General features: G+C 37.9%; 2 protein-coding genes across 5 annotated transcripts in view; both read right to left on the bottom strand.

Moving 5' to 3' along the window:
• LOC135595298 (uncharacterized) overlaps window positions 1–6,158 on the bottom strand; it is a 6,180-nt gene extending 22 nt beyond the window's left edge. The window contains exons 1-7 of one of the 4 annotated variants that reach the window (XR_010480339.1): window positions 5,832–6,158; window positions 5,677–5,754; window positions 3,759–5,088; window positions 2,650–2,916; window positions 2,313–2,468; window positions 1,045–1,247; window positions 1–140 (exon numbers count right to left, since the gene is read on the bottom strand). The exon at window positions 1–140 is cut by the window's left edge and continues 22 nt beyond it. Coding sequence is in view for 1 of the 4 variants with exons in the window: in XM_065086027.1 (XP_064942099.1) it covers window positions 1,128–1,247; window positions 2,313–2,468; window positions 2,650–2,916; window positions 3,759–5,088; window positions 5,677–5,687 (1,884 nt within the window). In the remaining 3 variants the exon portion in view is untranslated. Of the gene's footprint in view, window positions 141–503; window positions 1,248–2,312; window positions 2,469–2,649; window positions 2,917–3,758; window positions 5,089–5,676; window positions 5,755–5,831 lie in introns of those variants that run through there. The other 3 variants (XR_010480337.1, XR_010480338.1, XM_065086027.1) reach the window with 3 other exon arrangements.
• A 499-nt stretch (window positions 6,159–6,657) lies between these two features.
• Window positions 6,658–12,327, bottom strand: LOC135594921 (kelch repeat-containing protein At3g27220-like). The gene is made up of 7 exons (XM_065085427.1): window positions 11,908–12,327; window positions 10,393–10,578; window positions 9,356–9,585; window positions 9,013–9,183; window positions 8,325–8,430; window positions 7,123–7,329; window positions 6,658–6,907 (listed from the first exon to the last, which is right to left on the bottom strand). The coding sequence occupies exons 1-7, from the start codon at window positions 12,145–12,147 to the stop codon at window positions 6,743–6,745; spliced, it is 1,305 nt and encodes a 434-aa protein (XP_064941499.1). The 5' UTR covers window positions 12,148–12,327; the 3' UTR covers window positions 6,658–6,742.
• Window positions 12,328–13,987: the final 1,660 nt, after the last annotated feature.

The following is a 13,987-nucleotide window of genomic DNA, read 5'->3' as shown; positions in this document are numbered from 1 at the left end:
TTCATGTTGTTATCAAACTCAGACATCTGATTCGCTACACAACTCACTTCATCTGATAACACAGCTGGTCTTTCCTCCCTGCAATAATAGTTTTACTCGCAGAAGCATCTGCACATAGCCATGTTAGGAGTTCCCAGATTCTGCAAGAGCAAGTACACTAATTAATGGATGGATAAAGAGTTCATCCACTAAAACTGATCCACAAAAGAGACATATCCCCCCCACATACAGAGACAAACCAGCATAAATACACAGCTTGTTTTTGCAGTGTTCGAAGACAAAAGACCACACTATTAACCCTCTACAAATACATTTGAAGGGATTATAAACTTAGAACAGATAAACGACTATGCTATGAAGAGATCCAAGTTGCCATGCAGATTCGCCGAAGCTCAATTATGTTTCTGCTCTTCTTCTTGTTCTCATTATTCTGTTCCTAGTGTTTCAGAAGAAGATGTACACCACGGTGTCAAGATTATCCTTTTTCTTTACTTCAATGAACATACAAGAAATAATAATCTTTGGAACAAAAAAAATTGGAATAAGTTGATACAATTCAACTCAATAAAAGAAGAGCCCAAAATTTTTGGGGAAAAGAAAAATATACAGATGTTGTCCATTGATGATAACACAAATTTACTGAGGAATGACGAATGACTTTTTAAATGACCAAGAAATGCTGATCTGACATGGCACAAACTAGAGAAAACACAATCAAAAGGTCCATGAAATTTCCAAAGAATTGATCTTTGCAAGTTGCGCCAAAATTACCACACACATGCTTAAATAATCATTGATGAGATTTCAACAACTGAAATGAAAAAGGCAGAACATTCTTCCGTTCAACCTCAAAGATGTTGAGAAGGAAATTTATCTGCAATTCCAAATATGCCAAGTGTAAGAATCTGGACAGATTCTTTATTTATTCCACTTCACTTCCCGTTTAATCAGCAACTCACCTTAATAACATTTAAGCATGATGCAGATGTTGAATCTGCAAAAGAAACATTTAGAAGGGAAAAAACAAAATTGGAGAGCCCATACCAAACATAATCATTATACACCAACTTTATGCTGTCGAAAAATTTCTCCGGGAATATATAAAACTGCAGGGGAGGAGCCTTTCTCTAAGGGGACATAAGTGCTTCAATTGTATATGAAAGAGACTGTGCCAACTCAGATTTGAATAACAATGTTCGCAGTGTCTGCATAATGTCATAATCTGGATCCAGCTTCCGCTGCCAACCCTATAAAGAAACAAGCAGAAGCCACGGTTATGTCGTAGAATGAAAACCAATTTAATGTCTTTGGAAAACAAAAATATTCAGGTTGCTTCAGTCAAAGTAATTAAATAGCCACAAAGTCGAATACATCATTTCATTTTTATTCCCACCCACATACAAGGAGTAAATATCTCAAATAGGTCAGTTTCAATGAATAGCTCTTAGATATCAGTTTATGTATGCAGCAGAAGAACAGAATCATGAACAAAGCAGGCACCATTCATGTGAAGCATGAGATCTTTGAACAGGAACTCCGGACATGACCAAACAACTTTTTCAGCAAAAGAATTTTCATCAATATATGAGTTATAGTAGATAAATGTGCTTGCATAAGGCCTATTGTTTTTGTTTTATCGCATATAAATGGTTGTACCTAAGAATGAGAAAAGAAAAGAGAACTTCATATTGACTTTGAAATCCCGATATTTCACCAAGAAATTATTGAACACCATCCTGATCCAGGCTGGCTCATCTTAATTCCAACATCATGAAGAATATAAAACTATGTTTAAAGATGATTTCCACCAAAAGCAAACACAATGAGTCTTTCAATTTTCATTAAATGAACAACAGAACATTGGAATTTTTGTATTTTTGTAAAACTATTGACTGGGAAATTCTTCAAGAGCTGATGAGTGCATACAAAGCATGATCAGAAAATATTTGATCAATTCTTCTAAGAAAAGCTTCTAAGAGACTTCTGTTGCCCTATGCCTGTATTGTAATTTTAAAAATGCTTTAAAAGAGTTTATCTAATTTTGGGCCTCACCAAAAACCACAAATGACAACTTGATGCCTAAAATTAAATGACAGGCAAACATATCGATTTTCACAAACAAGACAAGAAAACAGATGCATCCCGTCATTCCATGCTCTGCATGATGTTTCTGTTTCATGACCTCAAACTGGAATTGGTTGGTTATATGTATATACACAAGCAACTTATACATGCCAAGTACTACAAATACGAGATACAAAGAATCGGAAACTGATACATATCGTGTGGTAAATTTGATGAAGAGATTGTACCTCCAAAACCAAAGTTGTCACCATCACAGTGCAAACATTACCATCGATATTGACTTTATGACGGCGAACTTGTTCGAGCAACTGATGCATGCATTCAGCCGGATGGACAGAATCCCCTTCAGGAGAGCCCCAAAAACTAAATGATTTATCTACTTCCTGAAATATCATACATAAATAAAATGAAATAGCACACACATGAATGAATATACAGGTTCATGCATATGGTGTTGGAAGTAAATTTCAGTGCACAATTGGATCACAAAATATCAATTCAAAATCCCAGCCTAGGAGGAGATTAATCTGGCCGTTCAGAAAAAGAAGCTACAACAGACAGTACCTCAATGAAAGCCTTTGGATTTGAGCAGTTTTGATTTCTTGATAACCTTAAGGTGCACTCAGCTGCAGTGCGTCCATCTCGAAGAGCAACAGCTTTAAAAAAGTTGAGCAGATTTACACGGTCGCTGCTGGAAAGTTCTGCAGTCATACCTACATCGAGAAATATGACATGAGGCTTTGATTTAAAGAGCCTTTTATTTGAGTGCTTGGTTTGAGCTCGGACAAGCATATTTCCAGGATGCAGATCTGCATGGACGAAATTGTCCACCTGTAGGAAAAGATGAATGCTCGAGTTAATTATACAAAAAAAGAGTCACATTGATTGAAGTGTAATAATGCTTAATAATCACAGAGAAAGTTGCAATGGTTCCAGAGTTGCATAACATGTTCTCAAGGAAAAAAAGGTGGTTCTCACCAAGGTTCGCCGTACCGTACCGTACCGGCGTTTCGACCCGGGCTCGGTACCGGTACGGTACGGTATACCGCTCGGTACACCCAGGTGTACCGAGCAGTACACTCAGGTGTACCGAGCACTGTAGCAGTGATACAGTGCTACAGTGCACTGCTACAGTGCTCGGTACGGGCGGACCGGTACAGGGCGGTCCGCGTACCGCTAGCCTGTCGGACCGGTACGTACCGCCCATACCGGGCGGTACAGTCCGGTACGGCAAACCTTGGTTCTCACCTTGATCCTCACCCATCCAAGATAATCAAAGAGTCAATTTTTTGAAGGAATCAGGCAGACAGTTACCATCAGCATAAAGATTCTCTTTAAACATTGCTAGTATGAGTTCAAAAAGAAGCATGAACGTTCACTTAAAGAACCATAAAATCATAAATGAAGTATCGGCAGTGAACCTATTGCAAGTTTTGACTACTTCCTTATACTGTTCTGCAAGTCTTATTTGGATGTAAAAGTAATATACACAGGCAAAATAGCTCTTGGATCAACTGACTCACCAATAAAGGGTATACCCAATGGATGAGGCTCCCGCCAACACAGATGTAGGAATAAAGACCAGAAATTTTAAAAGCTTATAAACCTAAGTTTGGAAACATGGAATCATAACAAATAGATAACTCCAACAAAGAGCTAAACAAGAAATATACCAGAAGCATCTTCAAGAGTGCATGAGTCCCAATGTGAGCAAGCGCACTTTTGAGTCGGTCATGCCCTTGAAGCTCATCAACATAGTAAGAAACACTTTGTCCATGCTCATAAGTCTCCACTAAAACAGCAGGATGGACAAGCGGATAGAGAGGTTTTGGGAAAGACACATCCTTCCACCTGCGGAAATTATAGATAAAGCGGCTTAAATGGGCAGCTTCCCTTGCAAGATCTACCTGAGACATCATGAATACAGCAAACTGTTGCACACTTTCATCCAAGCGCAACCACTTCAAGGTGGGCATGAACTTGGAGATTTTGGCCACCATGTTAATTATCATGAAATCCCTCTTAATGGACTCACCAACACCAGGATGTCTAACCTTTACAGCAACAACTAACTGCTTTGCATGTTGACCAGGATGGCGAAATCTCAAAGAAGCCCGATGTACCTGAGCTACACTTCCAGACGCCACAGGTTCCTCCTCAAAATTCTCAAAAACATCAGAAAGTTTGCGGCCGAATGCTCTCTCTATAGATTTCCTTGTGTAGGCAAAGCTATGTGCAGGTGCTTTACAATGAAGCTTTGCCAATTCAGAGCAAAGATCACTAGGGAAGAGGTCCGGACGTGTAGCAGCCCACTGACCCCATTTTATGAATGCTGGTCCTGCTTTTTCCAGAGTAGAATGAACAAGATGATTCCACATTTTTCTGAACTGAGTATCACAACTATCTGCAAGTGGAGCCAATACTATAATAGGAGAGAACAGAACTGCCAAATAGAATGCTCTTAGAAACAAAATAAAACACTCCAATATGGAAAGAATAAAGGAGGTGAGGAAAATATGGCTATCTTGTGCTTGCATATAAAGTGCATTTTGTGTTGGAAAGTACTCCCCATCTGCCCAAGCTGTCTTGGACAATGCAATCTCCCCAGTAATGAATGCAAGAAAGCTAGGAACCAAATGGGATCTAGCGACAGCTAAACTTGCAGCACAAGCAATCTTACTGACAGGTGAAGATGCAATTCCTCTATAAGAGTACATTACACACAGCTGTTTCCAGGCAACTTGAATACGATGTGTCATCGAACTTCTAGCTGAAATGACAAAGAACTTCCTCAAGGGATTATTCTTGGATATATTTTCCTCCGTTTTATAGAGCATAAACAAGTTATTCCATCCATGAAAAACCTTGTTCTGTGGGAACAATCTGCATGAAAAAGGTAAACCATTTGCTGAAGAAAATCCAGGATTCGTTGTGGAAAAGCTGGTTCTGGGATTTGCTAGAAAAGAATAACCAGCTTTTCTGAATTTTTGAAAAGCCAAAAACCTGCAAGTGGGAGAAATTATATTGCCAAGTCAATGAGGACCTTATCAGTAAAATATAATTACAACATTCAAACTGGAATTTACTATAGCTACTCAATAGTATTGTCAATAAATTATAATGAGAAACATGTCAAGATATGTAATTAGATGCTTTAGCATATGTAAACCAATTTCTTACACAGATAACACATGCATTCCCATGGATGAAACAATGGCAACCGTGTATACACATTGGTTTTGAAGGTCATCACAAGTTTCATCATTACTCACCATACAACAATAATATAGTGTATTTTGGGTTACGATGGCATGCCACAAGATGTAGATTACATTTAAATATTGTACTAAGTTGAGTAATATTGTATTGAAAATCAATTTCAATGAACAAAATTCTAACCACAAGAATGGCTCTGATTTTTTTTTAGTTTTTCCAGTAAATACTAACTTTTTGTTCTAGTTTCAAAACGAATAACAACCGGTGACATGAAGCAAAATTCCCAATCCTCTTCAACTTGTGTTATACATGTTTCTATACGAGAAACAAAAGAAAAACAACATTGATCTCTAAACATAGGCCTATTAGACTGACCTCGACGTCATTATGCACTCCAGAAAAATCTTCCTTAATTCCTTAAAGAGCGTTTGCCCAAAGAATCACATGCCTTGACTGCAACAACCAAGAAGGTATATGCTGAGAAATCACTTGGAAGAAGAAGCAAAAGGCAATCACAGACAGAAACTCACGGTTCGCGTCTCGCTGATGTTCTAGCGGCAGGATGGCGCCAACGGCGTAGGAATTCGAGCCCTAAGGAACCCAGCTCAGAAAATCATCGGCAAGATCTCCGGTGGAGTTGCCCGAGGGGGATATAAGCCACACAAACGATCGAGGGGGCCGTCCTCCTCTTCGATCTGAGGGAAGGAATGGAAAATGATAACGGGACGGAGGCTCAAATTTAGGATTCGTGTTCGACGGAGGAAGGCAGCGACGAACGAGAGAGAGAGAAAAATGGGTAAACGGCAGGAAGACAAGACGGCGAGAGAGAGAGAGGGAGACGTTAAGGTCGTCCCCTCGTGATCGCTCGACGACCGCACATGGCATAGTGAGTCGGTTCACGTAAGACGGGCGCATGAAACCGAATCCGCTCCGAACGGTGAATTAGTGACAGTATCGGGTCGGATCGCAGTCATATCGGATCCGGATCTACTTATCAATTGAGGTATAGAGGAACAATGACATCAACGTGATAAAATAATTAAATAAGTTTTAAGATCAATTAAATCGATTTTTTTTTCAAAAAAGTATTTTAAATCTTTCTTTCTTTTGCATCATTAATGCTACCAAACATCTCTAATTAGTCACATTTCTTGTGAATAATTATCTTACCATAACTATAAGTAATTATGGCCATAACTTGCAAATTCTAATCAAATTAAGACACTCATCTCAAAAAAATTCTAGCCAAATTAAGGCTATATATCTAAAATCGATCTCAAACCAGCAGATATCTAACAAGCATTGGATGGTGCAATCTCCAAGTAGGAAAACTTCCTTTAGAACTAAACATAGACATTATGTCTGGCTCTATTTGATATATTTCCTCAAATAACATAAAATTGATAGATACAAATAGATGGAGTCAAGTCAAACAATGTGGTTATAAGCTTAATTTAGTTCTATACAGGCTTCCAACGACCTTCCTTGGAGATGGATCATCCGGTCCTGTGTCTCGCTGACCAGATGTGAAGTATAGCCATCCATTCCAGAAAGCAGCTAAGGTTGTCTTGACTCGGAAAGGCATGCGACCGACTACCGACCATTTCTGTACATATTAAAGAAGAAATCACATCTAATGAGGGAAACATAACATCCACAAACATCATATCAATTCACTTAATTAGTTTTCAGGCCATCTTAAATAGTTTCCTCTGTTATCCTATCCTTTATTGACCTTACGTCTGAGGTAAAAGATAATGCATTAGATGATCATAAATTATATTTCTGAAGCAAGAACAAACAAGAGAAAAGAATCCTTACCAGGGTGTCTAAATTAAACTGAAAGACCTCACCAAGTAGAATCATCTTCTTGGTAATAGGGTGTTTCAGTGTGGTGCCGCCGACAACAATGATTGAGTTGTTGACAACAACCCATGCAAACTCTATGTGGGAGTTTGGTAGGGGCATCGAGGGCAGCTGCTTCCATCTTTTCCCATCATCCAGCATGTAAACATCAGCATATTGAACCTGGAGAAAAGGATAACTCCACGTCTGAAGCATCAATTTTCACCATTTAATATATAAGCATGGTACGCAGTTGCTAGTTGCAACAGAAAATAGATACTTGAGCAGGATAATATCACCATAAAAAATCCGACTCAAATAAATGCTTTGTGATGATATTCATCCACCAACCACAGACACATCAAGTAGCATGATGTTCAATACAGAAATGTTCTTCAACAACAGGTTTTTGATGTAAAAGACTCTCAATTTCCTTTCTGGCACAGAGGGAACTTGATCAGTAGAAAGAAACCCGATGAACTCCAACATGAAGCATGAATACATGCAGCATGATTCATCTTGGTTTTAAAAAGCATTTGCTCATGCTTCAGACTTTTGTATAAATTTTTTTTGAAAAAAATCCTCGAGTGTAACTCCTTGTTGCTTGAAATAATACACCATCTTCTTTAAAATTAAATTAAATGTATTATCTTTTAGGTGTGAACCAAAAAAGTCAAAAGTACAAAAAAAAAAGAGTGACAGACATGAAAAAAGGAAAAGTAATAATATGGGGTGGGAATATGTCACCAGAACAGAACTTTTCTTCAGAAAAAAGATTATTATTTGCCATCTCCTGTAACTATCTATTCTATGACATTTTTTTCATGTTCGACTGTGTTAGGAGCACTGTGATGCTTATGCCTGGAGAAAACATACCAGGTTCTAGATCATTACACTAGCTAGGATCCTAGTATACCATTTTTTTCTTGCTCCATAATCCACATGTAGGCATGTCAAATGACTCGCATTGTCATACTACATTCAATGAGTTATGAAAGAATCTAAGGTTAAAACTGATCAAGTTGACCTCACAAACACAGTTTCCATTCTCATGTACTGTCACATATCTCTCTCCTAAAGTTGCACAATAAAGACATCAGCTTGTCAAACGGGATAGTGATATAAAAATAGATTAAGTGATTGACAGTCACTTGGCAGGTAAAATATAGTTTCAGTACCTCATGTCTTCGAGAACATTTGTAAATTGGTGATCCTGGCTTAGCCATAAAATCACCCTCTTGACCACCAATAACTATCAGTTGATCATTGGCGACAACGCATGACCTGACGGCAGAATAAAGTATACCATGAGAAATAGGAAAATATGTGTTTTTTGTTATATGAATCATAATTTGACTCGTTATGTAAAGCCCATCTACTATCTCTATTCCAATCAGGGAAGTGTGGAGTTAGATGAGCATTACTAAAATCAACATTACAAAAAGTTCTGAGTTGGCAATAATTTAAATCTACGATCACCCAGATAATGTTTGGCAGGCTAATTGAAGCAAAGCTTTCCTCAAAATAGACTTAGGTGGTGGCATTACAACTACCAGATATTCTAAGTTTGTTAAATGGAAATGGCACACAATTATGACTGATAGAACACATTGGATTTTAGAAACAACATGAAATTGAGGGGTGTAAAATAACCTTCTAAGCAAAAAAGATCCTGCTACATCTATAACCTTATGTAAGTTTATAGTCATCACATCAATGTTTAATGGGGGGCATTAATTTCTACAGTGTGACATCTCAACTCCAAGGTGTTAAGCCAAAAGTCAAAAATATCATGAGAAGTTAGGAATGATACATATTATGTGTAAACATGAAGTTATAGTTTGAAGAAAGATTATGGAAAAATACCTGTGAGGACCACCGCGTGGTATTGGTATCTCGGTTGTCCATTCTTTTTCTAATGCCATTCCATCCTTTACTGCAAGGCTCCAATGATCCAATCCAGGTTCATGGCGATCCTCTTTGCTGCCACCCATAACATGCAGTCTGCCTCTCCAAAGTTGAGTTGCTGGGGCATACCTTAAATGCAGTGAAATCCAGATGAAGCTATTTCAATGTTTAGTTAAAAATTATAATGGATTAATAACCTGGTTATTAATGTCAAAGAAAAAGGATGTCTTCCAGAAAAGATGCCACTGACAACAAAATTGCAGCAGCTTAAGATGGTCACGATGTGTTAAACTGCCCATACCTAGGAACAGGTAGTGGGGGCAATTCATTCCACTTTTTTGTCTCTGTATCCAGCACAAAGTTGCGGTTAGTAGGGCTTCTACATTGTGGGCCATACTGTCCTGTGACCGCATAAATGTATCTTCCATCTGTTGCCATTCCCAAGTGTGAGTTTGCCATTTCCCTGGGCATATCGAACCTTCCGCCCCACGAATTGTTTTTGAAGTTATATATATCAACATGAGAATGCACCTAAAAGACGAACGCATAGAAGAATATGAATTAAAAGGTAAAGCAGCTCTTACGGAGTCCACCATGACATATCAAAATGCTCGTAGAGGAATAAAATCATACTAAATTTGTTTAGACTGTTTTGTGTTGACAATTCATTAAATCTTGACAGTGATAACAATGAACAAGAACAACATAATATACCTTGTCTAGTTTAGCAGCTTTATCCATCATATTGTTTTGTAGGTTCATACAACCAGATGTGTAAATTAGCCAACAAAAATACCCTGTGAAACATCAATAGCTATACAAAAAACTATATTGTTCTTTTATAAGGCATCCTTACCAGCTGATAACAGGTAGTCAATGTAATTAGTAACAAGTTATATGCATAATGCCCAAGAATTAATGCCTAATACGTAGGGCCTTTCATGAGTCCAACTTTCATTGGATGGAATGACATGTGAAAGACCAATTATCTTATTTGAGATTGTCTTTTACATTTGTTCCTCAAGTTCATCCCGAAGGTTCACCAGTCATAATCTTCATCAAATGTAATATAGAGCAACAAGACATATATAACTCAATTTCTCTCATAAATTAAAAAATATCTATATATTATTTAGCATGGTTATTCTAAAACTTAATAACTAAAGGCTAAACATGGAATGCACTAATCAAACACCAGGAAGAAGGTCAAAGGCAGAAGTATGGTTTCAACTTCACAATCACTTCCTTTTATAGACAATTGAAAGAGCTACAGAATGTGAATGAAGTGAAAAGCCTAGAAAAACAGAAAAAAGGCATCAAAATTTTCAAAATTCTTACATAATCAATGGTACCATATCCAGCAAATACATAAAAGAGGTCTTTAATTTGTATGGCAGCCCCATCTAGACGAGGTACGGGTGCCTCGGGCATCTCTTCCCATTCTAACTGTGGTGCTGGTATATCAGCAAAAGTTGCATTGAGAACCTTGACTGATAATTTGATACCTTTAGAATTTCCTTCAGACTGTTGGAAAGAAAATTAATATTATGACTCACTTGGAATATGTAAAGGCATTAAAAATGACTTATACATACAAAGAGAACAATTTGCAGGAAATATCAGCAAAAAGATAACTTAGACAAGCAAGATAACCAAACAAAGAAAAACCATTTTGTTTCAGGTCCACATTCTAAAAAAAGGATTATTGTGAAAACAGTTCTTTCATACATAATGCATAGAGTCTGTGGGGCAGCAGAAATTAATTCACTTAAAGAGAAAAGACCAATGAAGTAGAATGAAGCTCATTGCATGAAACACAGACGAATCATAGTTTTATTCCCTTGCAAATGTTCTGACAAATCAATTAGGCAAATTCAGCCAGAAAGCAAAGCAAGAGATAAGATACAGAACTTAGAGGAGTCTCATGGGTTACGTATAACAGTAGAAGGATTTCAGATGGCATAGACAGATATGCTTAAACCACTTCCTCAACTAGAGAATCTCTGACTAACCCAAGGTTAAAATACATCATGGAATTCTCAAAAATAATAGAAATTAAGTGCCAAAACAGAACAAGAACAAGTCATGGTATACTTCGGTAAAACATGTCCCAGCATTCACATGTAAGAAACGATAAACAAGGCTAATGGGTTGATCCATTCGGCCCAATTTGAGTTTTTCAGGGGTCCAATTGTCCCAAGATTAAGTTAATGAGATCACGTCTCATTTCCAACTTAATCATTGTGTGCTAACTCATTTACTGTAACTTGACCCGTGTCTAAGATTATTTACAACATCTTTCAAACCTAGTAAATATTTTTCAAGACTAATTACGACGTATTTAATGTAAAAGAAAATCCAGTTTGCCAGACTCGTCCAATGTGCGAAATTTTAATAGAACACACCAATTTCAGCATTCGATGAAGACACAAAGTTGAGCAGAAAATTTATCAGTTCAATACTCCTGATAAAAGACCTGAAACCGTGATCTTGATGAACGAACAACACAAACCAAACAGTTTTGCGAATGTTTCCACTACACTCAATAAATTTCGAGCATAACAAGAAAACTGCTGATAGAATCGAAATCCAACGAGAAAAGAGGCTACATTGCATCCAGATAAAATCCTCCAGGAACCAGATTCGAGAATCTAGCTTCCCAAACAGAATCCAACACGACAAGATCATAATCGAGCTCAGTTGATTGGCCTTGTCTGAGGAGAGTTCCACTTACTAATGAAGCAACAAAATAGAAAATGCAGATCGAATATAGATCGGACGAGAAAAGAGCCTACATTGCATCCGAACCAAATCCTCCAGGAACCAGCGCGATGAGATGGGCATGGAGCTCACCTGCTTAGCGTCGGGGGCGGAGAGAGCCATGGAGAGGTCCAAGTAGGGGGACCAGTAGTGGAAGGAAGAAGAGGATGGAGGACGAAGAACGCGGTAGGGGAAGGAACGGGAAGAGGAGGAGGAGGAGGAGGAGGAGGCCCAGAGGAAGTCGGCGAGGAGGACGAGGGCGAGGAGGATGATGCAGGAGAGGAGGAAGATGTACTTCCCCGGCGTGTGCTTCCCGGTTCCGAATCTGGCCATGGATCGAGGGAGAGCGAGAGGGAGAGGGAGAGGAAGAGGAGTGGAGGGGGAACCATAGAAATAGGGGGAGAGAAGTGAGGAGAGGGAGAGGAGAGTGAGGGGAAGAAGTGGTGGAGAGGCGGCATCGGGGAGGAGAAAGTGGTGAGGTGGAGCGCTGATGGGATTCGTGGTCGGGGTCGACTATTACTGTGAGCGAGCAGGGAGGGGGGGGGGGGGGGGGGGAGCGGTGGGTTTGGGGGAGGGGGGGCGGTATTCGACTCGGACAACTGCGCCGGGCCGGCATTTTAGGCGATCGACGACCGGTATGGAACCCGGCGAAGAGGGCGCCACGTGATTTTATTTATTTTTATTTATTCCGAATGAGAAATACTTGAGGAGTTGAAGTAAATAAAAATAAAAGTTATGAAGTTGTTCATTTTAATCATTGGAAATTTTTAAATTTAATATTTTATAATTTTAGTTGTTTTTATATGTCATGTGTTAAGGCTTCTTTTGGTTGTTTGCTTGTGTCATATGAAGTGAAGCGGATTCATGACCAAATAACGATTCTAATATAAAAATAATATAATATAATTTTAAAAAAATTTAAATAAAAATTTGATAATCTCTTAAAGTTTATATTATTTTTCATAAATTTTTAATTTTTTAAAAGATAAATATTATCCCATCCTATTATCGTCTTATAATCGTCTCCAGCTCGTCATGACTCGCACTCTTGATGTCATCTACTATGCTACCTATCATCTTAAGAGGCTTTGTCATATCCCTTAATCACTCTTAGCTTTGTCGAAGCCTTATCGATGCAAAGCAATTGCTCGTTGCTATCCTTATCACCTTCATCGTCCTCACCATCCTCGTTGCTTTGCATTATCTTTACTACTTGCATTATTCTCGTTGCTCCATTGCCCCCTACCCTTCTCTTTCATCCTCCTCCCCAAGATTTAGCTCATTCGTTAGTGAAACTAAGCTATTGGATTCGGTGGTGCTAAGATTCAATTGAGAAGAAAGGATGATGCCAAAATCTAATGAAAGAGACATCATGTTACAAGAGTTAGTGTTGAGCCAACAAGGTCAAGGCAATGACACCTCACGATTGGACAGAGTAATATCATTTTCTAAAAACCAAGAGATGCTCTATATAAATAAATAAATAATATCACTCAATATATAATAAATTTTTGGGATTTTTTAATATAAAATTTACGTAAAAAAAAGAAGCACTATAATATCAATATACAAGAGAGAGTGATTTATTAAAAGTTGTTCATATTATGAGTATTTCTTAGACTAACTTAGTTTGTCTTAAAATAAACTATATAAAACAATTCATTAGACAACTAACAAAAATTTCTCATATTAACAACTTCAAAAAAAATTTGCTTAACATCATAGACTCATGTATGATTGGATTTTGAATCACCGATAGTTTATTACCTTACGATTTGTGTGATAATATTATTTGTTAACCTAGTCTACTAAGAGTGTTGGAAACGACATATTGTCCTGATTCAAGATGTTTCGATAACGAGGTGGAACGAGTGATGCGGGGGCATGAGTGGCTCGCACGAGTGACCACTTAGCGATAGGTCCGACATCATGGGTGATATACTTTTCACATGATTAGTTAGGTATATAGGTTCTCGATAAACACCATTGGATATCAGTACTCTTATTTTCATAATTTTTTTCCTCCTTTCTTTTTTTTTCATGAGTCTTTTTCCATCTTATCATGACATTCATTTAATATAATTATACAAATAATTCATCTATTTTTAATAAATTTAATAAAAAAATATGTAAAGAAGACATTTGCATCTGCAAAAGATGACTTAGGGCTTGT

This window comes from Musa acuminata, chromosome BXJ1-10, assembly GCF_036884655.1.
Source record: "Musa acuminata AAA Group cultivar baxijiao chromosome BXJ1-10, Cavendish_Baxijiao_AAA, whole genome shotgun sequence".
NCBI lineage: Eukaryota > Viridiplantae > Streptophyta > Magnoliopsida > Zingiberales > Musaceae > Musa > Musa acuminata.
The sequence above is the reverse complement of the archived record's forward strand: the minus strand, read 5'-3'. Positions and strand labels throughout refer to the sequence as shown.

Coding starts and splice junctions, on each gene's coding strand:
- LOC135594921 (XM_065085427.1), bottom strand. CDS start 12,147: ATGGCCAGATTCGGAACCGGGAAGCACACGCCGGGGAAGTACATCTTC. Junction 10,579..11,907: donor CCGCCCCCGACGCTAAGCAG/GTGAGCTCCATG, acceptor TCTTTCCAACAG/TCTGAAGGAAATTCTAAAGG. Junction 7,330..8,324: donor AATGTTCTCGAAGACATGAG/GTACTGAAACTA, acceptor CCTTTTCTCCAG/GTTCAATATGCTGATGTTTA.